The sequence below is a fragment of the Apium graveolens genome, chromosome 10 (assembly GCF_009905375.1).
Source record: "Apium graveolens cultivar Ventura chromosome 10, ASM990537v1, whole genome shotgun sequence".
Lineage (NCBI taxonomy): Eukaryota > Viridiplantae > Streptophyta > Magnoliopsida > Apiales > Apiaceae > Apium > Apium graveolens.
The window spans coordinates 187,301,352-187,327,294 of record NC_133656.1 but is presented as its reverse complement, the minus strand read 5'-3'; the positions used below and the strand labels follow the sequence as shown (position 1 = coordinate 187,327,294).

The 25,943-nt window shown below is 34.0% G+C and overlaps 2 protein-coding genes and 1 long non-coding RNA gene across 3 annotated transcripts; 1 reads left to right on the top strand and 2 right to left on the bottom strand.

Annotated features, from left to right (window-relative positions):
• Nucleotides 1-2,657: 2,657 nt before the first annotated feature.
• Nucleotides 2,658-5,706, top strand: LOC141693944 (uncharacterized). The gene is made up of 4 exons (XR_012563319.1): nt 2,658-3,074; nt 4,106-4,313; nt 4,439-4,573; nt 5,321-5,706. It is a non-coding gene; the product is annotated as an uncharacterized LOC141693944 (long non-coding RNA).
• Nucleotides 5,707-20,748: 15,042 nt separating this feature from the next.
• Nucleotides 20,749-21,794, bottom strand: LOC141692749 (peroxiredoxin-2-like). The gene is made up of 3 exons (XM_074497682.1): nt 21,531-21,794; nt 21,240-21,319; nt 20,749-21,112 (listed from the first exon to the last, which is right to left on the bottom strand). The coding sequence occupies exons 1-3, from the start codon at nt 21,683-21,685 to the stop codon at nt 20,859-20,861; spliced, it is 489 nt and encodes a 162-aa protein (XP_074353783.1). The 5' UTR covers nt 21,686-21,794; the 3' UTR covers nt 20,749-20,858.
• Nucleotides 21,795-24,420: 2,626 nt separating this feature from the next.
• LOC141691458 (uncharacterized) lies at nt 24,421-25,365 on the bottom strand. The gene is made up of 2 exons (XM_074496197.1): nt 25,291-25,365; nt 24,421-24,966 (listed from the first exon to the last, which is right to left on the bottom strand). The coding sequence occupies exons 1-2, from the start codon at nt 25,363-25,365 to the stop codon at nt 24,421-24,423; spliced, it is 621 nt and encodes a 206-aa protein (XP_074352298.1).
• Nucleotides 25,366-25,943: the final 578 nt, after the last annotated feature.

Below are 25,943 nucleotides of genomic sequence, written 5' to 3'. Positions count from 1 at the left end.
TGACAAATATGAGCTCACCTTACATGTGTGAGCCCAGCTCGCATGTCCTCACTTGAGCCCAGCTCGCATGTTTGAGCCCAGCTCTCATGTCATGAGCCCAGCTCGCATGTAAACTCAGCTCGCATGTTACGAGCCCAGCCCGCATGTGAACCCAGCTCGCATGTTGCGAGCCCAGCCCGCATGTGCTGGCCCAAGTCATATAAATCCATGGTTCTAGCCCACACACAAGAGTCCAGCTATTTAGTGCACCCACAGGGACCTGTTTAGGGCCCATGGCCGAAAGCGGGCATAACAGATCTTTCAAGTGGAAAGCAAGAATCTATTCAACTCTGGGAATCAATTATATGATTGATAACAATATCAGAATAAGAATCAGGGTTCTCAAAGCTGTATGCTAAACAGTAACACAATCAACTCAACTCAATTCAATTTAAATAATTTCATTTTCAAGGAAGCAATTGTTAAGGAAATGTATTCAATTTCTCTTTATAAAAAGATAGGGAACCCTTGACCGGACTACTTTAACTTTCATAAATAATAATACGGGTGATCATCCCGTACCGACCTCCATCTGGTCGTTAAGGTACCTATAGCATAATTTCAGCCTTAAATTGGACTAGCCCCGCTAGTCTCCTATATGACTGGACTAGTCTCACTAGTCTCTTACATCTCAATCTAATCCAGCAGGAATTCATTTGGAAAACCTTGTGTAGGAAAAGAAAGGTTTGACTAAGTTCATTTTATCTTTCAAGTCGAAAATCATTCTTAAGTTCAATTCAAGAATTCAAAGGAATTGAATGAATCAAAGGTAATCAAAGATAAATACTATGGTCTAGATCAAATGATAATCAAGGTACGTAAGTTAGGGAATCAAAATAGTTCTAGAATCATTACAGAATAAAATATACAAAGGAAGGATGTAGGTTAATTGAAACAATACGTAAGGGAGTTCATAAAAGTTCTTATAAGGTTCACGAGAATTCAAGGTATCCAAAGGAATCAATAGGTACTCATGATATGAATCAACAGGGTTATTGTAAGGGTTTAAACAATAATCAAGTCGTTACAAGAATAATATCAGGGTGTTTCAAGGAATCAATAACATGTACGGTACAAGAATCAATATCAGGGTTCAAGAATCAGCAAAAGGTTATCACAAGAAACAATAACATGGCTTCTCAAGAATCAATAACGGGTTTATCACAAGAAACAATAATAAGGTTTCTCAAGAATCAATAACAGGTTCACAAGGAACAATAACAGGGTTTTTCAAGAATCAATAACAGGTTCACAAGGAACAATAACAGGTTTTCTCAAGAATCAATAACAGGTTCACAAGTGTTATAAAAGCCAATACTCTATCATGGCATCAACAATATCCTCTCTATAAATAATTTATACAAGTAAGCAGAGTTACTTTCTTAGATTCGCTTTTTTGCTTTACGGGGATTGAGCTACTGCCACCTAGAATACCTTTCCCTTTCGTAGTCTGAATACCTTCACGATCCGGATCTACAATCCAAAATCAAAACCTTAATTAGATTCCCACTCGACATTCCCGGAACATTTAACACTTAACCCAATCCGCTCTATCGCTTACTTTAACCTTACGAGTATAATTACAAGTATACTCATATAACACATAAAATAATATACTTCACTTAAAACTCAATACTATAGTCATAACGACCACTTATACAATCTTAGAATCGAAATGACTCAATCCTTCTTTTTAATTCCTATAATTCGAACCAAATATTAACATAAAAACCATCCATAATCACATGCAACCATTTATTTTAACATGCATGATCTATTTCACACATATTCTCTCATTTAAACCCAAATCGACCATGTTTATCACAAAATCAAACCAAAATCATATAAACCGAGAACTTCATTCATAAAATCAAGTAATCATTTTGATACAAATAATAACTAAAAACAACTAGCATGCAAGCCATAAAAATCAACTTATTCCCTTTTTAATTACAAAACCCATTCGGGTTTTTCATATACACACGCATGCACACGCCATTTTTGACATGCAACCGTTAACTCACATATTTATCTCACCAAAATCCATTATTTAATAATTCTACTCAAGAACAAACCAAGTTACAGCTTGAATACACAAAATCTTATATGCATGCAAAGAATTTTCTTAAAAATAAGATTTTATAGTCCAAACCAAACTCAATACTAAATATAAGCAAGTAAATCATGGATCATCAATCAAAACTTATTTGGAAATCAAAATCCCATTTTATTTTTCCAAAAATTCGAACGACGCCAAGTCAAAACCAAAGAAAACACAACATATAGCACACTACACTTCTCCCACTACACCATAGATTGGCTTTCGCAACCAAATTTCTTATAATTATCTAAAAGACGTTGCTATTGAAAGATGATTTCATGTCTATTGTACGGGGTTTTAAAAACATTGCAATTGAATCAATAAGATTTGGAGTTTGTTAGAAAAAGTATGTTATTGCAATGCATTCCCTAATCGTTACAATAGATTGAAATTTTGGGCCCAAAATCTAGGTGGGCAATCTGAAAATTTCAAGTGGGCTTGGCGAAAAACATTTCCCGACTTATGAAATAAAAGAAATAATTAATAAAACACTTAAAAAACTAAATGATACACACGCTTAAAAATAAAAAAACACAAAACAAGCATACACAATATTGAAGAACCAAAATACACATAATTGAAGAAAACTCAAGCTAAAATGATCTATTTAGATGTTTTCGCTCACTGCAAGCAGTTATCGATCTATCTCTCCAACTGTTCTCTCTCTGGTGTTGGATTCAATTTCGGTTTGTTCATCTTCCCACAACAAGTTCTGTGCTTTTGATTCAATTTAGGGTTCTTCTCACAAAATTTTAGTTGGGGTTCTTCTCACAGATTTTCAATTTAAGGGTTCTATTTTCTAATTTAGGCTGTTTAATTAGTTTTTTTATCTAAATAATTGTGAGGTTTGAGTTTGTAGTCGCCTAAAAATTTGAATCAAAGATATTAAAATCTCGGTGGCGTGGGCTTTTGCTTCTCCCTTCACAAGTCAAAGGTATGTTGTGGGGTTTAGTTAATATCTGATTTCTTTGTGATATATAGGTTGTGATATTTCTACTTTGTATTTAATTCTGGTTCCAAAGGTCTATCAATTTCTGATATGTGTTGTTTATGATCTTGTAACCATTCAGTTCTTACTAGATACCCCCAATCTGTAAAATCTGATAATAGATTCTCAGTAAGTAATATGTCCTAATGGATGATTATTTGAAAGCATATTAGTCTAATTATTTTTCAAAATAATTAACATATTTTTAGTGTAAGATCATTTTTTTCCCAAATTAAACTACGAGTAGTAAGGTTGCATTGCAGAGCAACGTAAATTGTTAATTTTGGCCAGTTATGGAGGTGTATATAACTTACTTTTCCAGTTCAATCACTCCACTCTTCATTTCACATGCTCCCCCCTTTCCTTGTCTTTTAGATTTTAGGCAGACATTGTCGTCTGCTGCTGGTGAACATTAAAAGATACGAATCGAGTAGGGGATTGCAGGGATTTATATGCAGATACCATGTATCTTTTGATTTATCGGTTCTTGTAAACCGTTCTAGGAGGAGTTCTTACCAGGATCTTATAATTTCTCATAACGTTATCACGTATGCTGATGAGTATAATAGATATAGAAGTGTGTACGCGCGCGTTGGGCTTGTATATATGTCTGGCTCCCTGTATGCCACAATGGATGTGTGTATTGCTGCTACTGCTTAGGGCTGCAAGTGTTGAGTACCAACTAGATGTATCCAACTGTTTTTCTCTTTTCCCCCTGAATTACCACGATATTCTTTTACTCGTGTTTACTTTCTCAATATATGGATTTACTCACTGAATTCTTTCTGTAAATCCTACATCTTAGATCTATGCAAACTCTGCTGAACTCGTCTAGAGTCATTGATGAACAACGATCTGGTGTTTATGTTATTGGTATTATAAATAGTGCATATTCATCAAATTTAATTTGGTGTGGATAATAGTGATTAATATGTTTGGCGTAACACGATAATCTTTAACTTTATAAATCATATCAGGCCTGAGGTGATATATCGTGCACTTTTGCGACCAGGAAGATTGGAAAACTTCTTCATGTTCCATGTCCTTCTTCCAAGTCCGGATGACAGGGGGTTAATATTACAAGCCCTTGCTAAGAAGAAACCAGTGGATGCCACAATAAACTTGGTTGCTTTTGGTAAGAATGGTTCATGCAATAACCTGAGTGGAGCTGACCTTGCTGCACTAGTATGTCACAACTGTATAAAAGAATTTAAGCATAGTCATTTTCCTTCTATTTTGGTATTCTTTTGTTGTGTACAGATTGATCTCGCTCATCTACGTCATTGTATAATTGTTACTTTTGCTTTTAGATGGATGAAGCTGCGATGATTGCAGTTGAAGACGAGTCACAGGGACTGCAATGTTCAAATGGCAAAAAATAATATGTGACCACTGAACATTTGGAGCTGGCCTTTAAAAAAGTTAAGCCATCTGTCTTAGTAGAGGTATTCCTCTTGTTGTTCTGAATGGCATGTTTGCTTATTCTTAGTATTAATAATCTTCCTGTGATTTGCATATCTTTTGTGCAGCAAGACAAGTTGTATATATGCTAGATTTTCACAAATAAAATATAACTTGTCAGGTGTACTTAGTGCCATATCTACTTGATATGTATGCATATTTCATGTTAATAATGTTTCCACAAAGATTCTTGATTACATGCTGTTGTACGAATATTGAACACGCGTGCCCCTATTGTTCAAGGTAAGATTTATATTTTAATCAGGCATATGCAGAAAAAAAACTAATCAGATCAGGGAATATCATAGTTGATCTAACCTGTCACACACCCCATTTAAAACCATACTGATCCTTATATTACATTAATCTCACCTTCGGTGCACACACCTACATCCAACACCATGCTTTTCATCTTCGATTCCAATATCTGACAAGTTTCTCCTGGAAGACTTCCAGTCAAAAGGTTAAAACAAAATAAAATAACTAAAGAGAATAAAAAAAGTAAGCTATTAGTTCCCTTCTCATATGTGTGTGTCAATTATATGATCCCTTTCGTGATAAATCAGACATTACTAGAGCAGAATTTTGTTTTCAAAATCTACCCAGTTTTTGCAGTGATGTTTATATACTTAAAATTTTTAATTTTCAAGGAGTTTTACATAAGAATGGTTCAAAATGATGTTCTTAATGTCACTACAAAATTTTGCATTTTTATTTGTCAAATTCTGCAGGCCATAAAATATTGAGCAGAGCACAATGATTGTGGGAACTTGCATTGGAGTATACTGTATACGATATTTGACGAGGGTGATGCGGCAAAATTGGTGATAACGGTGAAGAGGATAATTGATCGTAGTTTTTCTATATAAAAGAATTGTTAGATGTTGCTCGTGCCGATGATATATAGAGATGAGACTCCGAAAAGTGGAGAGGCAGAAGGTGTATACCTGATTTTTGAAAATGATTAACTAGGAATATTTTGGTCTATGTGTAATTATCTTAAGATGATGTGTAAATTTTGACTTTGTTATTTTTTGTTGAGACTTTTGTATTTGTTTTTAGACTTGGTTTGTAAGTTGGCAGAGTAGTACTAAACTGATTTGCGTAAATTGCTATATTGTCTTGTGGATATACCAATTAAATTTGGTGGCATTTAATGAAATTTAAAGGTCATGCCTATTTTTTTTAAATAATTTATGTTGCAATAGAGGGTAAAATGGTTGCCATATGTTTCAAATTTTTGAATAAATGATGTTGCAATAAACTTAAAATATGTTGCAATTAACTTAAAATATGTTGCATAAGTCCATGTATTGCAACAATTATCATAAAAAAGGTTGCAAAATAATGTTGCCATAAAAAGCCTAATGTATTGCAATGTTTTTGTATTCATTGCTATAAATGTAAAAAACGTTACTATAAACCGAATTTGTAACTTTTTTACTCTGTTGCAACATGGTCCTAAATTCGTTACCATAAACCCTTATGGCAACGAGACCAAATGTTACGCCTAATTTTTCAAAAAGAGTGGCCATAAACCCTATTGCAATGGATTTGTGCCATACGGCAACATATTTTTAGGGTTGCTATAGGCAATCTATGATGTAGTGTCCTATGATCATACACTTAGAAATTGAGGTTTTCTTAGATATAATCAAGAGAAGTTGATTTTGAAACTAGCTTAAACACTTACATGGAAATGGTATATGAGTAGAAGATTGAAAATGATGACTATCGGTAGCAAGATCTTTGAAGTTGGACTAAATCTTGATGTTGCATGCAAGAGAGAGAAAGAGGGAGAATGAGAAAGAAGAAGAGATGGAGAGAGAGCCGAGAGTAAAGAAGGAGAAAGGGAAGAGATGGAAGAAGTGAAATGAATGGAGTGGGGATGGAAATGACAAGCACTTGCCTCTTTTTGTTCTCATAAGTTAGTGGAAATGGGAATTTACCAATCTACCCTCCTCTCACTACTAGCACAAAATGCATGCAAGAATGATATGGTAATTTGGTTAAGTTGAAATGAGATAGTGGGGTAGGAATTGACATAACTATCCTTCTATTATATTGTGAGTGGAAATGCATGCAAGGGCAATTATGTAATCTAATAATTATTAGCAAACTTTTCTTTCTTCTATTTTCTTTTCTCTTTTTATTCTTAACTCAAAACGAATTTGGTTAATACATAACTCTCCCAGAAAAGGTGAAAATATTACAAATAACAATTTTAGAATATAGATCTTGAAATTATCTTTCCAACCATATTTTTTTAAAAAAATTTGAGCGTACGGTTTATTTTCTATGAATTTTACAAGGTTGCGCTCAAAATAGAAATATAACTTGAGAAAATCATTTTAAAATACAACGACCACAAAATAATTTCATCTATTATTTTTATAAAGTCTCTAAGACTATCTTGGAGATAATAAAACAAATTTCACATTTCGACCATAATCAAATAATTTTTATAAAAATCAATAAAGGTTCAATACACCTCAATTAAATCAAATCAATTCCATAAAATTATTTAAAATCATCCAGATCACGTAATCATGCATATAGACAGGCAAACACATTGTTAGGTAATGAATCACACACAGAGGGGGGGGGGGGTGAATGTGTTTTTTCTGATTTTAGGCTTTCCTTTAAAGTTAATGGTTAAACAAAGTAAATTAAATCTTTATAGAAAAGTGTTCATGCAGAAATTAAACTTGCATAAAATAAAGAACACAAATCTTCAAAACTCACTTAATTTTTATATTAAAAATTAAGACTCTTTTGCTACAAAATTTTTAAGCTCTTTGATGTTAAAGAGCTCAGCTTCTTCTTGAGAGTGATACAAGAGATTTTACCTAAATTGTTACTTCTAACTAGAGGACCAGTTTTTCCATTGGCACAACCTCAATCTCATTTGTACACTTGAGCTTGTTTTTCAAATAGTCATTTTCTTGTTTCAAGGCTTCAAGATCCACTGTCAATAATTCAGCTTCTTGTTTTTCACTTTCAAGCTTCTTATTTAACTTTGTTAATCTGCTAACTTCTTCATTAGCAGCAACCATGCTTGTATGAATGTGAAACATTTATGTACTCATCTTTTCAACAATTTCCTTATATTGATTCATATTTAAATCAGTGGAGGTAAGAGTTCGTACCTGTGATTTAGATGAGGATGACTCTCCTTGCTCCAAGGCCATGAGTGCATAGTTTCTCAGTTCTTCATCTTCATCATTTTTAGAGTCATCCCAACTTTTACCTTCTGCAATATAAGCTCTGCTTTGTTGTTTCTTCAGAAGAGCTTCATACTTTGTTTCAAGTTCAAGATACGCTTTATCTTTCTTTGCCTTCTTGGGTTTCCTGCATTCTGTAGCAAAGTGGCTTAGTTCATAACAATTGAAGCACCTTATATTAGATCAGTCAACAGATCCAGTTTTGTAACCACTCTTGCTATTAGAATTGTACTTCCCTTTCTCTTTCCAGCTGCTATGTTAGGTCACACACACTGTAGTGGGGGGGGGGGGTGAATACAGTGTATAGCACAATCAAATCGAATTCTAATAACACAAGTAACAGAAAACAAACTTTATTCAAAACAATAAACTCTGTTACAGTATGGAACTGTCCTCTCTCAGTGATGAACAAATATCACGAGAGTTGCTAGGGTTACAATGAATAATCTTCTCGATAATGATAACACTTATAGTGTAAACCCTATGTCTGTGTTTATATACTACACAGTTACAAGATAATCGCTAATTGATATGGAATATAATTCTGCTTCCTAAAATATATCAATCAGATATCTTTTCTTCCAAGTATTCTATTCTTCATAGAATTCCTTCTTCATGCATATCTCTTCTTACGTTTGTCTTGATCTTCTTTTCCTTTCAATCAACCGCCTTCCTTATCTGAACGTTTCCTTTAAGTCCTGATATTATCTTCTGATAAATATCTCCTGAACCTTAAGTACTGATAACTTAAGTTCTGACTTCAGTATAAGTGCTGATTTCAGTTAAGTACTGAATTGTCCTGTTTAAGTAAGATCTGAAAACTAAACATAAATCATATTAGACATGACATTATCAAATATATCTAACAATATCCCCCAACTTGTAAATTAGCATAATATACAAGTTTATCATATATTTGATGATGTCAAAAACATTAAGTACAAATGCATGAGAATTTGACTAGATAACTACAACTTACAGTCCTTAAAGCTTTACCAACTTTAACTTCTGATAACAACTTCAGTCTGTATTCATATCAGAATTTAAGCTGTTGTAGATCTTGACTTGGCTTCACTTTCTGATCTCTCTGATGTCAGGAGTTGTTCTGAGATAATTCTTTAACAAACATCTCTCAGCATATCTGAGTTCATCAATCATCCTCCTTTTAGCATCTTTAAGTTATACAGAATCTTCACCAGTTTGAATGATTGCAGCCCTGAGATCATTAATTTTAGATTTCCTTATGTCCTGATCCAGTCTGATCAAATATGCCTTGTCAGACTCAAGATTGAATTCCACAGCCTTGTAACCCAGAAAGGTAGTTATAATCTTAGCAGATTTAGGCTTCATCTCAACAATATCACCCTTGTGATCTCTGTACTTTGGAAGATATGTTCTATCAGACTTTACAGAATAAAGCCTTTTCTGTCTCTGAATTTGACTCTTCAAATAGTTTGCAGTACTTTCTATTATTTTGTCATTCACTTGAAGTAAGAATAATACATGTTCCAATTCTTCAAAATACTTCAGTGAAATGGAATTTTCCCTTATATGATAAACCCTACCCTCTGTCATGAAGTACAACAAGATGTGTTCTTTCAAGTAGGTATGGTAAACCATCTGTACAGATTCTAGTTGATTCAATCTTTTAGGAGTTGCTCCAATACCTGGTTCACTTAAGGAAGTTGGATCATTGGTTGTGTTCTGTATTCTTCTTTCATCAACACTACCCAATCCCGATTTATCTCTTGCTTCCTTTCCAGTAACCACTCTTGCTTCAAAACCACTTACAACAGTCTTCAAAGGTTGAGTCTGTTTGGCTTTGGTGAATCCTGGTAGGAGTATCTTTGAAGGTTTAACATGAGCAATGCCAGAGGTTTCCTTTGATTTATCTTCTGATATCAAGTTAACTTGAGCTATGTCAGAGGTTACTTGCTTCATTGAGATATCAGAACTAACTATATCTTTACTCTGAACAACTTGAGCCATGTCAGAGGTTGTCTTATAAATTTTTCTTGAAGTCAGAGCAAGATCAGCATCTTCAACAGTAATTTCTTCATTCACATGAGGCACATAAACCTTGATAGGTTCACCAACTTTATCTTTGCCCTTGGACCTTGGATCTATCTGCAATTGTGATTTAGCCTTGGTTGCTTCAGTTTTGGTTCTTTCTTTAATCACAATGCCTTTGGCCTTTGGAAGTTTCTTTTTACCAACAGAAGCTTCAGATTTAGATTTGACTTTTTCTGACTTAAGTCTAGCTTCTTCTTCCATCAGACTCTCAAAGTCCATTCCTAAATTCTCCTTAAGAAATAAATGTCTTGATAATTCTTCATCAAGATCCAAAAGCTCATCAGAACTTATCCTTTTACCAGTAGCAAAAGTAATTCTTTTTCCAGCATCAGAACTTGTCCTGTGACTTGTAATTTCAGTTCTTCTTGATGAGAAACTTCTACCTTGACCATGACCTCCACCCATTCCAGAGTTTCCCTGGTCATCTTTTTCATCATCCTTCCCCTTCAGTGTCTGATCAGTTTTGCATTTGGATTTAATTACTTTCTCTCCCTTTTTGGCATCAGCAGGTAAGAGAAGAGAGACAAGCAATTCCACCGAGGCTTGGATTTCATCGAGTTGAGATTGCTGAGAAGATTGATTTTTCAAAATATCATCAATCTGAGACTGTTGCTTCTCTTGGGTCTTCTCAATGTAAGCAACTCTGTCGAAGGTAGGTTGGAAGAATTTTTTCTTTTCAATTTTCTTAACCGTTTCTTGCTTGAGCAATTCTTCCTGAATTTTATGTAACTCTGCATGAGTTGTTGAATGGAGACCTTGCAGATGTCTAGTACTCAATGCAGTGACTCGAAGCTGTGTCTTGAAATCATCATTAATTAACATTTCATCAGCTTTTGCCAAGTGCTCAGCAAGAATCTTGTCAGATGGAACAAAGGTGACTGAGTTCCATTTCTTAGTCCACTCCTGTCCTCTAGGAGTTTCACTCCAAGGTACTGGTGCTACTCTTGTAACAAACTTCTCAACTAGTTCAGATTTATGAACAGTTTGTTGAGGTGCATGTCCTGAAGGACCAGCTTCATTAGCATCTGCATTAATAGCAGCATCACCAGTAGTATCAGCATTTGCAGCATCAGAACTGACAGAATCAACATCTTTTGATAAAACAACAGTATGAGAAGCAATTGAGGCTTCATCATCATTCTCTAAATGCTGATCTGTTTCCAAGTTCTGATTAACAGCCACATCCTGATGCTCACCTATATTCTGATCATCAACATCTAGATGCAGAGAAGGTGTTGTAGACAATTCTGGAGTTTGAGTAGCATCAGTAATAAGTGTTGTTTTATATAGGCAATAGAATGCCAGGAGATGCAAGGAAATTTAATGCTGACAGGTAGAAATAATTCTACCTCGTCTCCCTAGACTAGGAAGAATAAAAATAGTTATTGGAAGTGTAAAACAGGGTTTAATGCGCACAAGAAACAAGTAAATATTACTGTGCATGTACGTGTTCCACAAACCCTAATTGTATTGACTGTTAATATCTCACCCGTACATATTCTGATTTAAAATAAGACTGTTTTAGATTTTAACCATAAATAAGTCAAGTAGAGGATCATAATTTAATATAAGCACTTAGACTTATATCAGAACTTAACAGTCATTAGAACATGATTTCTTAACTCAAAAAATGAATGCCTATCTCTGTGATTCTTCACACAAATTCTGATTTCGGTTCTTCAGAACTTATTTATCAGAACTTCCATCAGAACTTGTCCTCAAAATTTATGCAATCTGACACATAAACTGTTCATCTAAAACAACATTGAACGCCACAGTAATTTTCATCATTCATATGGAGTGTAAGTGTGTGCATTAAGCAAAATATCAGTCAAAGAGTAAAGTCTGATTCACTTTAGTACATCTTAGAAATAAGGCATAATTAAGAACTTTACTAAAAATCTGTCATTATTCTGAAGTTTACTTTTGAATGAGTTCATGCACGAGTCCACCTCAACTGTTTTGTGCTTATTTTATGCATCTTTTAAAATTCCATTTTACAGTGGCTTCTCAGTGTAAGTGAGTCACGACTGCTTATCAGAATTTATGCTATTATCAGAGTATTTCTCCAGTAATCATAGAGTGTGAAAAGTCACCAAGAAAAATATTATTTGCTTTTCTGATGCATATTACTTAATACCAGCAATGCACCTGGTTCGTCCCTTCCACATTTTTACTCTAGATCTCAAAGGAGTACCTGATTTTTATTCTCTTTTCTTTTACTTTTTCTTTTGATTAGTGAGGTTTATCAGCACTTAGTACATCCATCAGATTTACTAACATCAGAACTTAATAGATGAGAAGCATTATTCTAGTTTTTGACTTAGTAATAAGATAGACAAAGTAAACGTGACTAAGCTCAATATCAGAATTTGCTTGTGTCAATAGATTTCCACATAAATAATTACTTCTAACATGGGATCTCTAGTATGTTAAAGACTACTAGGTCAGCATCTAGCACAGTTATCCTCATTGGATTGAATAGTCACAGAAACAGTCATATCACTATCAGAGTTTAGAAATTCACATCAGACAATAATCAGTACTTAAGCAATTTCTAATTAAGCACAGAATACACATAGATAGTAATTTCTGTAAATACTGATCATAAAGTCTGATGCATCAGAACAAAAGCTAAACAGATTTAGAGAAAGAACCTGAAACCATTCCAAGTTCATTTACCAATCTTGTAAAAGTAGCTTCACACAGTGGTTTTGTGAAGACATCTGCTAGTTGTTGATCTGTTGGAACAAAGTGCAATTCCACTATACCTTCATGCACATGTTCCCTTATGAAGTGGTACCTAATGCTGATGTGCTTTGTCATTGAGTGTTGAACTGGACTACCTGTCATAGTAATAACACTTTGATTATCACAGTAAATAGGGATTTTAAAATATGTTAACCCATAATCCAGTAACTGATTCTTCATCCAAAGAATCTGTGCATAACAGCTTCCTGCAGCAATGTATTCTGCTTCGGCAGTTGATGTGAAAATTGACTTTTGTTTCTTGCTAAACCAAGAAACCAATCTGCCTCCAAGAAATTGGCAGCTTCCACTTGTGCTTTTCCTGTCAATTTTGCAACCTGCAAAATCTGCATCTGAGTAACCTATTAGTTTAAAATCTGATTCTCTGGGATACCACAATCCCAGATCAGCTGTTCCCTTAAGATACTTGAAAATTCTTTTCACAGCTGTTAAGTGAGGTTCTCTTGGATCTGCTTGAAATCTTGCACAAAGACAGGTAGCATACATGATATCAGGTCTACTAGCAGTTAGATAGAGTAGAGAGCCAATCATACCTCTGTAATCAGTAATATCTACTAATTTACCAGTATCCTTATCCAGTTTTGTTGCAGTGGCCATGGGAGTGGATGCACATGAACAATCTTGCATTCTAAATTTCTTTAGCAAATTTCTGGTGTACTTGGTTTGACAAATAAAAGTGCCTTCTTCATTCTGCTTGACTCGAAGGCCCAGAAAATAGCTAAGCTCCCCCATCATACTTATTTGATATCTTGACTACATCAGTTTGGCAAACTTTTTGCAAAGTCTGTCATTTGTAGAACCAAAGATGATATCATCAACATATATCTGAACCAGAAGTAAGTCCTTTCCATGGTTGAGGTAAAACAGTGTTTTGTCTATAGTTCCTCTGTTAAATCCACTTTTCAGAAGAAACTGAGCTAAAGTCTCATACCATACTCTTGGAGCTTGCATATGGCCATAAAGTGCTTTATCAAGCCTGTAGACATGATTATGATATTTGGGATCTACAAAGCCTGGAGGTTATTCAACATATACTTCCTCCTCCAATTCTCCATTGAGAAAAGCACTTTTCACATCCATTTGAAAGACATTAAACTTTTTGTGAGCAACATAGGCCAAAAATATCCTTATGGCTTCCAATCTAGCAACTGGTGCAAATGTTTCATCATAATCAATTCCCTCCTGTTGAGAATATCCTTTTGCAACCAACCTTGCCTTATTCCTTGTAATTATTCCATCACTATCAGTTTTTTTTCTGAATACCCACTTTGTACCAACAACAGATCTGTTCTTTGGTCTTGGCACTAGGGTCCAAACTTTGTTTCTTTCAAATTCATTTAACTCTTCCTGTATTGCTTGCACCCAATCAGCATCTTGAAGAGCTTCTTCCACTTTCTTTGGTTCAGTCTGAGAAAGAAAAGAATTGTAAAGACATTCACTTGAAGTAGCTGTTCTAGTTCTGACACCTGCATCAGGATTTCCAATAATTAAGTCAGGTGTATGTGATTTAGTCCACTTCCTTGCAGATGGAAGGTTTTCTCTAGAACTGGATGCTCCCCCATGATTCATGCTATTTTCATCAACATTTTCTGATGCTCCCCCTGAAACTATGCTCTCTGAGTTGGATTCTTCAGAATTTAAGTTTTCAGAATTATCAGAACTTGGCTTATCAGAACTTGATGAATCAGAACTAGAAGAGCCAGATGTATGTTCTGATGCTTCTTGAGATGTGGTTGTATCTTGAGTATGCTCCCCTGCATAGGTGCATCTTCCTTTGGCGTAGTCACCACAGTTTCAATAATATCAGATTTTAATCCATCAGAGTTTGCAGTATCAGGATTTAGACTGTCAGGATTTTCAGTATCAGAATTTAAGTCTTCATCTTCAAATCTCAGTTGATCATGATCATTGAAATCTTCAAGTCCAGTAATCTTCTTATCATCAAAAGAGACATTGATAGATTCCATGACCACTCTTGTTCTCAAGTTATAGACTCTGAAGGCTTTTGTGGAAAGTGGATATCCAACAAAGATTCCTTCATTAGCTTTTAGATCAAATTTGGATAGTTGTTCAGGATGAGTCTTAAGAACAAAACATTTGCATCCAAATACATGAAAATACTTCAGATTTGGCTTCTTTTTCTTCACCATCTCATATGGTGTCTTCCATTATCAAATTCTTGAACTCAGTATCATTATCACTTCTTATTATCTTCACAGAATCTTTGACCAATTTATCCAGTTGCCTGACATGATCAATCAAGATAGATGCAGTTTCACTTTTTGTGTGCAAGAAATACACCCATGTGTATCTGGTGAACTCATCCACTATGACCATAGCATATTTCTTCTTTGCAATAAACATGACATTTACTGGACCAAATAGATCAACATGTAGTAGATGATAAGGCTCAAGAATTGATGATTCAGTCTTGCTCTTGAATGAGGATTTCCTTTGTTTAGCCTTCTGACAAGAATCACAAAGGCCATCAGGAGCAAATACTGACTTTGGCAGTCCTCTCACAAGATCTTTCTTGACTAGTTCATTTATATTGTTGAAATTTAAATGAGAGAGTTTCTTGTGCCAATTCCGGCTTTCTTCAATTGATGCTCTACTCATCAGACAGATTGCAGAACCATCAGTACTTATTGAAAGCTTGGCTTCATAGATGTTACCATGCCTGTATCCTTTCAGAACAACTTTGCCTGTAGATTTACTAATAACTTCACAGTGTTCTTCAAAGAAATCCACATGATAACCTCTGTCACAGATTTGACTAACACTCAGCAAATTGTGTTTAAGTCCTGAGACCAGAGCTACTTCTTTAATGATGACATTCCCAAGATTGATATTGCCATATCCCAATGTTTTTCCAATGTTGCCATCTCCATAAGAAACACTTGGGCCAACCTTCTCCACAAAGTCTGATAGCAGGGCTTTAGTTTCTCAGTTCTTCATCTTCATCATTTTTAGAGTCATCCCAACTTTTACCTTCTGCAATATAAGCTCTGCTTTGTTGTTTCTTCAGAAGAGCTTCATACTTTGTTTCAAGTTCAAGATACGCTTTATCTTTCTTTGCCTTCTTGGGTTTCCTGCATTCTGTAGCAAAGTGGCCTAGTTCATCACAATTGAAGCACCTTATATTTGATCTGTCAACATATCCAGTTTTGTAACCACTCTTGCTATCAGAATTGTACTTCCCTTTCTCTTTCCAGCTGCTATGTTAGGTCACACACACTGTAGAGGGGGGGGGGTGAATACAGTGTATAGCACAATCAAATCGAATTCTAATAACACAAGTAACAGAAAACAAACTTTATTCAAAACAATAAACTCTGTTATAGTATGGAACTGTCCTCTCTCAGTGATGAACAAATATCACGAGAGCTGCTAGGGTTACAATGAATAATCTTCTCGATAATGATAACACTTATAGTGTAAACCCTAAAACAATAAACTCTGTTATAGTATGGAACTGTCCTCTCTCAGTGATGAACAAATATCACGAGAGCTGCTAGGGTTACAATGAATAATCTTCTCGATAATGATAACACTTATAGTGTAAACCCTATTTCTGTGTTTATATACTACACAGTTACAAGATAATTGCTAATTGATATGGAATATAATTCTGCTTCCTAAAATATATCAATCAGATATCTTTTCTTCCAAGTATTCTATTCTTCATAGAATTCCTTCTTCATGCATATCTCTTCTTACGTTTGTCTTGATCTTCTTTTCCTTTCAATCAGCCGCCTTCCTTATCTGAACGTTTCCTTTAAGTCCTGATATTATCTTCTGATAAATATCTCCTGAACCTTAAGTACTGATGACTTAAGTTCTAACTTCAGTATAAGTGCTGATTTCAGTTAAGTACTGATTTGTCCTGTTTAAGTAAGATCTGAAAACTAAACATAAATCATATTAGACATGACATTATCATATATATCTAACATGCTATCTTTGTTAAATGACTGTCCTTTATTTTTGAAGTATCTTGGCTTCCTTACTCTAATGTTAGAGAATTTTCTAGCCAGATAGGTCATTGACTGATCTAGCTCATCCACTTCTTCAAGAGTATAGAACTCATCCTTTTCCAATTCTAGTATGACTTGCTCTTGTGAATCAATTATTCTCTGCTCACTTGTTGAGGCAACTGGAGTATGAGATCTTGGTTCATCATTAGATGTTTGGCCTTCATTTACTATTAAAGCACTTGAACCATCTATAACATGTCCTTGGCTAGATCTCAATGATTGCCTTTGAATCATCTCTAGTTCATAGGTTTTGAGAATTCCATATAGAACTTCTAGAGTTATTCTGCTCAAGTCTTTCCCTTCCCTGATTACTGAGATTTTCTGTTCCAAATGGTCAAAGAGAGTAAGCAAGAACTTTAGATTCACCTCTTCAGCTTTATAGTATTTATCATGAAGTTGCAAGTCATTTATCAACTTGTTGAATCTTTTAAACACATCAGTAATGCTTTCCTTAGGCTTAGCCATGAAACCCCCATACTGTGAAATCAGTATCCTTCTTTGATTAGATCTAACCTCCTCAGTTCCTTCACAGAGTATTTCAAGCTTCTCCCATATTTGCTTGGCAGTGTCACAGTTAACAATATTGTTATACATCAAATTGTCAAGTGACTCGATCAATATCAATTGTAAGCTGCTGTCCAGGGAGACTTTCTCCTTTTCAGGGTCAGAATACTCATCTGGATCTTTAGGAGCATAATGAGCTGGTATGACCATGTCTCCATCTGTGGATTCCTCAATTCTCACCACAGGAATGAAGGGTCCATTCTTGAGGATCTGAATATAGAATGGATTGGCCATCTTGATAAACAACATCATTTTCTTTTTCCAAAGAGTGTAGTTAGCTTTGTCAAAGGTAGGAATTTTGATGCTACTGATTTTCTGTGTATTCATTCTTCCAAGATCTTGAATCTGTTACTTTCATATTTTGCTCTAATACCATTTGTTAGGTAATGAATCACACTCAGGGGGGGGTGAATGCGTTTTTCTGATTTTAGGTTTTTCTTGAAAGTTAATGGTTGAACAAAGTAAATTAAATCTTGTATAGAAAAGTGTTCATGCAGAAATTAAACTTGCATAAAATAAAGAACACATATCTTCAAAACTCACTTAATTTTTATATTAAAAATTAAGGCTGTTTGCTACAAAATTTCTAAGCTCTTTGATGTTAAAGAGCTCAACTTCTTCTTGAGAGTGATACAAGAGATTTTATCTAAATTGTTACTTCTAACTAGAGGACCAGTGTTAACTTTTTAACTCAGTTAACTGCTGGTTTACACAGTGGATAATAAACATGCTATTAGCTTTTATAAACTGTCACTTGTTATTTCTATTTATAGAAAAGTAGATCTTCCATTTCTGGCTTAGCATATCTTTAGCATCCCGTGTTTACTTTAATCTTCCTCTGTCAGTTAATCTTTGCCATCGATCTTGCACACTTTTCAAGCTGCTTTTTGTAGACTTGTCAATCCAGCTGTTGGATTGTTTGTTCATTGTTTATCTTGGATATTGAACTGATCTGCAATTCTGTACTTTGAGACTGTACCTCGAGATCTCCAGTTTGAATTAGTAGCACACTTGACATCTCGATAAGTACATAGGCTTATCGAGATCTCTAGCACTCCATATTGAGTTTAACTTGTAGAAGTCTTCAGCTTGTCGAGATTTCTAGTTTTCATATCTTCACTATGACTTATCGATAACTCTGAGTTCTCTAGTGAAGGAATGACTTGTCGATATCACCAATCTTCAGTTCTTTAGAATTGGCTTTTCGATATCTTCTTGAGTTCTCGAGTAGCTTTTCTGACTTCTTCACTCCCGGTGGATATTTCTCATCCGTCGAGTAGATATATAGCTCATCCGTCGAGTAGATATTGCTCATCCATCGAGTATAAGTTGCTCATCCGTCGAGTAGATATTGCTCATCTGTCGGTACTCTCTGGAGTTCTCGAATGACTCCTCTATAACATTAAATCTGTGACTTGTTGAGATCTTGACTTAGAATATTTTTCTCCAAACAGATTTATTCAACTCCAAACTTCTTCAAAATTCTTCCGAGGCATGATCTTCTTGATCTTCTTCCAGATATAATTCTTAGGCTTTACTGTTTTAGAAAAAAGACTCCAGTCCGCTCCTTTGCATTTTTACAGACTTTAAGTGTTACAAGTACATAATACAAATTTAGATAACAATGCAACTTACTTAGGGTTGACCCCAAGCTTAACAGATTACTGAAAATAACTGTTCATTAATCTTCTACTCAGATCAGATGTCAGATGTCCGTTTGATTTGCTTCATACTATGATCAGAGATGCTAATGACATTGTTAGCTCCAGTAATCTTTGACATCATCTATTATATATTACACACATATATTCACACATCACAACTCATATTCGATTACAAATTTCCCTTTTATTATTATTTCCCTTTTCCGCGTAACGGGCTGCGTCCTGTCTGACTGCCCGACGCTGATCGTTTTCAATTACGCTTCTCAATCATATATCAAACTGGAATATAATATTCTTTTAAACCTTTCCACTTCACATAATAACACATAATTCACTTAATCACACTTTTATTTACATAATTTAGAATTATAACAAAAGTATACTTTATTCACTTAATCACGTCATGAATTTCCCACTCGCTACAACTCCGATCTCTCCTTATTTTTATTATTGTTAGTTCATCTCTTAATTCATCTCCCGTTAATTTTCAATATTTTTTTTGATTTATTTAAGTTTTGTTTATCTATCCTTGTGACTAGGGTGAGCATCGGTCGGTTTGGGCGGTTTGGAGGGTACAAACCAAACCAAACCGAAATTAGCGGTTTCCCTAAAATCCAATCCGAAACCAAACCGTTATGTGAAAAAACCAAACCAAACTAATCCGTTTAAAACGGTTCAGTTCGGTTTGGTTTCGATTTAAACCATTTTTCTTATAAAATTAAGTTAGAAATTAAATTAAACTTGAATTTGTAAATAAATATTGAAAATATGTATCATATTATAAAATTATATTTTCTATTATAATCATATTCAAAAAAATATATATAAATAATGACTTTTAAAAATAAAAAAGGCAAGAAGATGAAAAAAAATGTGACCAATTCATATGCTTTTATTGAATAAAAATAAAAATAGTGAAAACATAACACATACATATATATTTATATCTTAGAATAAAATATATTAAGATTAGTTTTTTTATATGTTTTAGTTTACATATATGTTGTACATTATAATTTTAGTATTAATTGCACTTTACTAATATATGTATATTAATGTTTAAATTTAAATATTCGGTTTGGTTCGGTTATATCTGTCGGTTTGGAACTAAAAACCGAAACCAAACCGAAAAAATTCGGTTTTTAAAATGCCAATCCGTAACCGAACCAAACCGTTATTAAACCGTAAAATTCGGTTTGGTCGGTTTGGATTGGGCGCTTTCGGTCGATTTGGCTAATTTATGCTCAACCCTACTTGTGACAATTTAGTTTTATTTGATTTCTTTGCAGTTCATCGTGTCCTGGATTACAGATCTGCAAAATTTCATGATTTTGATTCACTGATAAAGATTTTTATGGTAATGTATTTGTGATCGATTGCTCAAAATAATAGTTGAAAGATTACATCAATCACTTAAAAAATCGTTTGATTGCCTATTCAAGAAGGAAGGATTGAACAACGATATAATTATGTGTTTGTTCAATTCCGATCATATGTGTAGATATCGTATGACTTTTCATTATTATATTATTTTTCTTTTTCAAAAAAAAACTCTACATTAAACTGCTTCGAAGTTAATAATTATCTATTTATAAGAAAATTTGTATTGAAGAAAATATTTTATAAAATTTAACATAAGTATTAAACAGATTTTATACAATTTTTATTTAAAAGGCGTTACATTTTATAATAATACTTCTTTTCAAATTCTTATAAGCTTTTGGGCTCAGCCCCCAGCTACCCCAACCCAACAAAAGAAAAGGCTGTCATCGACGGACCATATAGCCATGGTCAAAACACAAAAGAAGGCCCAAAAGACTTCACCCACTATCATGAAATAAAATGCCCATAAACCATTAACAATTTTCGAAATATAAAGTCAAAACATTATAGAAAATTGTACTGATTTTTAAGTAGAAATCAACAAGAACTTATGACTTAGAGAGCCTTGAGGAGATCCTCTGCGCTAGAAACTGAGAATTCTCCCCCATTTTCCAGATTTATAGTCTTGACTTTGAGATCATCAACTACCGCAGCAAACCTGCGAGAACGAACGCCCATGCCTTTCTCAGAAAGGTCGAGATCGAGGCCTAGAGCACGAATGTATTTGGCAGATCCATCAGCTAGGAACTTGACAAACTTGGTTTCTGGATAAGTCTTTGCAAATGCCTTCATCACATAAGGATCATTAACTACAAGAAAGAACATGTTTATTAAATAACCAACTCATCTAAAATTCAAACGAATCTTATATTCTTTCACATTTTCAAATGTTATTGTCCTTCTGTATATTAAGAGCTTTATTTATAGAAATCATACCAGCTATCAAGATGATCTCACTAACACCCTTAGCCTTGAAGTCCTCAGCTTTCTCAATAAATCCAGGCACATGCTTAACACTGTCACAAATATCCGCAACAATTCAAACCCAAATTAAATCCAAATAAATATAAATGTACACATGTATATGTACACGTATTTACATTACATACATGATTTCGGAACAAAGTATATATCGTAAATACACAATTAGCTTCAAATCGTAAATAAATTATTGATCACCACAAATACGTATACATGAACACGAAAATATATGACATAAAAACGTACCTGCAAACAGGAGTGAAGCAACCGGGGATACCAAAGAGAACAACCTTCTTTCCAGCGGCAAGAGAGTGAATGGAGACCTCCGCAAGCTGATCATATTCATCATGATGCAACAGTTTTCCATCGGGAATCGAGTCACCAACAGCAATCGGTGCCATTCTTTTTCAGTTTTATCAGACTGTATGTTATGGAAATAGAACCTTTCGGATGTATAAAATATGATTGATTTGGCTAATGCTCTTTGTCTCTCACAATATTTACGCTGGACAGTTGTAACTGATAGGCCTTACTGAGGTTAGTTGCTATGTTTTCTTAATTTTTTTAGAGACCGTTCAACAATACCTAAATTTAGAATGTACGTAATGAATACAAAAATTAGGTGAGTATATTTTTATTTTTTGCAGATACTATTTTTTGAGAAAATTTTGTAGTTCAATTTACATCATACATCTACCCGAATCAATTAGGTAGGTAGAAATTATATATTGGCAAGACACTTTAAACTTAGAAACTTGGAGTCACATATATTATTAAGGAAGCAAAGTTTTTTTTTGACAGTGAGGAAGCAGAGTCTTAGATAGATAAATTAATTACATTATTTTTATCGTTTACGCGGTATTATTCCAATTCCCATACCTTTCATTACCATTCTCGAATACGTTTACCGAAATGCCCTCCAAAATGCCCTCGTAATTTATTTTATGATGTGACTAATTCCAGAATTTTATAAAAATGCCTTATTCATGATATAAATGTGAGAGGATATAAATTAGAATCAGGAGAAAGGTTCCCCAGCCCGGTGAATTAGGGGTCACACTAAGCATACAGGTCTAACTATTAGAACTGCTCTAATTAAGTTTCATATGTGGATCATTCTTTATTATTTCTCAGTTCATTTCAGCAAGCAATGCCCCTACAGAGTGTGTCGTTTGTCACCGCGTTTCTCAGCAGTAACAAGAACATTGTTTTCCAGCTAAGCAACAGCTGATTTACTGTAATTCTCCATCAGAAACTAAACTTGCAAGACATTGAATAGATTTTATTGACATCAAATTAGTTTCTAGAGCTATCCTAGTACCCTGTATAATATGAGTTTTCCAGGTGCTTTATTTTTTTAAGATATAATAATGCCACGACAAAAGAGAAAACTAAGAATAACGAGCACTCTGTCCGCAATGGATACACAATTTTTTTTTACTAATTTTTATATACAAATTCCTGACAGCTTAGTATAGACAATCAATGCATCATCAATAAAATCTGGACATTAAGTAAAGAGGCTCTCAGAGCAACCCCAGTGGTGGGGTAGTTCTGAGCAAAAAACCGAAAAAAACCGAAACCGAAACCATTAAAAACCGATAAAACTGAACCGCTTAAATCCAAACCGAAACCGAAAAATTATAAATCGAAACCGAAACCGATTTGCGGTTTCAGTTATACGTTAAAACTGAACCGGAAAAACTCGAAACCGATCTGAATTATTAAAATAAATAAATATATTTTTATAATATATATTTCTAGAAATTAATACATATAATATATGTATTAATTTAATTTGGTGAGGGGCAGGCAATGGATCGGATGGATATGTGAATGTTAAGGGTGTGTTTGGTATTGCTGTTGCAGACATCAACAACAGTTTTTCGCTGAAAAAACAGTTAAAAAACTGTTTGGTAAAATTTAAAAAACTGCTTTTCGGAAAAGTGCTTTTAGCCTAAAAGCTGCTATTAGAGAAAACAAGCGCCCCCATACTTTTAGAAAAAAACTGCTTTTAAGCTGTTGCGGGAAGCAGATGTTGATTTCACCATCAAACCTTACCGAAAGCATTGTTATTTTTAATTTTTTGCATCAAAACATATACTTATCAAAAAAATTACCAAACAGTTATCTGATTTTTACAACAGCACTTTTTTCAGCAGCACTTTTTCTAACAGCAATCCCAAACAGAGCCTAAATGTGTTAACCGGTTCACCAAGTGAAATGTGATGATATGAACCCGTGTTTATGCTGCTATTGGCCTAATCTATTTATAATTGCCTCAAGCTTACTGTACAATTTGATTGAACTCAATTAATCTGAATGTATTAGAACATGAGTCTTAGTAGTATAAACTAATATAATACAGGCATGAATACTAATCTGTATATATTACTCTAAATGATGATATATTATTTTTGAATGTACTGCTGCTACTTTAACTATCATACAGAATATGACTTGTGTATCATATTCTAACTCTAACAGGTTTTTTACAAAATTATGGATATAAAGACCTAATATGTATTCTGCTCATCTATGCTGTGTCATTTTCTGCAGTAAAATTTCTGATTCAGCCTATATATTTTCTTATTTGGCAAAAAATGTACCTTGTATTTGTTTACTTAAAAATTATAGTAATCATATTTGTGTTGTTAATTTTGTGTGATGCGGTTTTAAAACTGAAACCGATCTGATTAAAACCGAACTGAAATTTTTAAAACCAAAACTGAACCGATGATTTCGGTTGCGGTTTCCGTTTTTAAAACCGAAACTGAACCGAAACTTGGGGGTCACTTTTCCCTCCACCCAACTGACAAAATTTGCCACATCATCCCCAAGTGGGTTTGTGGAAAAAATGACCCCCATCCCTCCAATGCAAAATCCATTTTCCAGATTTTGTAGGCCTCTAATATTATTATTATTATATATTTAATAAAATAATTATATAATTTGGATTTAAATTTATTTATTAATATAAAATTGTAAAAATTAAATTAAAGTAATTAAAAATTTTAAAAATATTATTAAATAAAAAAACATGTCCCAATAATTAAATGCATCATATTATTAAAAATCATGAAATAAAAAAGAGCATACAAGAAAATATTAAATTTTAAACGATATAATAAAAAAGTTAACGATTCTCGTGGAACTGCGAGATATGCTCAACCAAGTCATTTTGTAGCTGACGATGTGCCCATTTATCACGCATCTGCATGCTATTTTGAATATATGTTTCATACGTCATAGAAGGTTCTTCACCTAAGTTTGGTTGTGATAAGCCATTTGTTGCATCATCATAAATCGGTAATGGACCAAATCGAGTGGCATATGTGTCCCTTTCATCTTCGACAATCATATTATGTATTATAATGCATGCCCTCATAATTCTCCCAAGATCTGCTTTGTCCCAAAAGCGTGCTGAACCACGTACAATTGCAAAACGGGACTGTAACACACCAAACGCTCGTTCAATATCTTTTCTTTGGCTTTCTTGATTTTTGAAAATAATTTTCTTTTCACACCTTGTGTACGTGGTATTGTTTTTAACGAATGTTGCCCATTCTGGATATATTCCATCTGTTAAGTAATATCCCATATTATAATTGCTTCCGTTAATAGTATAATTAACCTTTGGAGCACGACCTTGTAGCACATCATTAAATACTGGTGACCCGATCTAAACATTTATGTCATTATTTGATCCAGCAACTCCAAAAAATGCATGCCATATCCATAGATCAGATGAAGCAACCGCTTCCAGTATAATTGTTGCAACTCCTTTATGACCATCTCATGAACATTCCTTTCCATGCTTTTGGACAATTTTTCTATTGCCAGTGGATGCAATCAATACTGCCCATCATATCAGGAAAGCCACGAGCATCACCCATCTGTAATAGACGTTGCATGTCATTTGAGTTCGGCTTTCGTAAGTATTCACCCTCAAATATCGTAATTACAATTGGATACAAATTTCTTCAAACATTCATAACCGCAGTACTCTCTCCAATACGAACATATCATCAACAGCGTCAGCAGATACACCGTACGCCAACATACACATTGCCCAGTGCATTTTTGTAAAGGTGATAAACCTTTTCTTCCCACAGCATCATCCTCTGTTGAAAGTATGGATCAATCATCATTTAGATCAATAACATTTTCGGACCAAAGCCGGGACTTGCTTTCGGGAGAATTTTGAAAATTGATAGGTGTTTGTTGAGTTTCAAATTATGAATTTGAAAACGGAGGAAATGGAAACTGATATGGAGAATTTTGAGGATATGAAAATGGATATGGAGAATTTTGAGAATGTGGCAACTAGTATTGAGAATTCGGATTTTGAGAATTAAAGGTTAAATTTGTGGGTTTGGAAATAAGGATTTGGATATGGATATGGAAATTGAGGATTTGAATTTTGAGGATTTGAATTTTGATTTGAAGATGGGGTATTATTTGGATTCATCTTTTGGCTAATAATTTTTTAAGAAGTAAGGATTGTGAATAATAGGGTTTGAGAATTGATATTTATAAGAGAAAAAATGTTACCGTTTATTTATAAACGTTACAATAATAACGTTAACATTACTTTTTAACAGTAAAGGAAATATGCAAAAGCTATTAGCAGGAGAGAGAGAGAAATTAATAAAAAAA

Coding starts and splice junctions, on each gene's coding strand:
- LOC141692749 (XM_074497682.1), bottom strand. CDS start 21,685: ATGGCACCGATTGCTGTTGGTGACTCGATTCCCGATGGAAAACTGTTG. Junction 21,320..21,530: donor TGCTTCACTCCTGTTTGCAG/GTACGTTTTTAT, acceptor TATTTGTGACAG/TGTTAAGCATGTGCCTGGAT. Junction 21,113..21,239: donor TGAGATCATCTTGATAGCTG/GTATGATTTCTA, acceptor TCTTTCTTGTAG/TTAATGATCCTTATGTGATG.
- LOC141691458 (XM_074496197.1), bottom strand. CDS start 25,365: ATGCACTGGGCAATGTGTATGTTGGCGTACGGTGTATCTGCTGACGCT. Junction 24,967..25,290: donor ATATGTTCGTATTGGAGAGA/GTACTGCGGTTA, acceptor ATAAATGTTTAG/ATCGGGTCACCAGTATTTAA.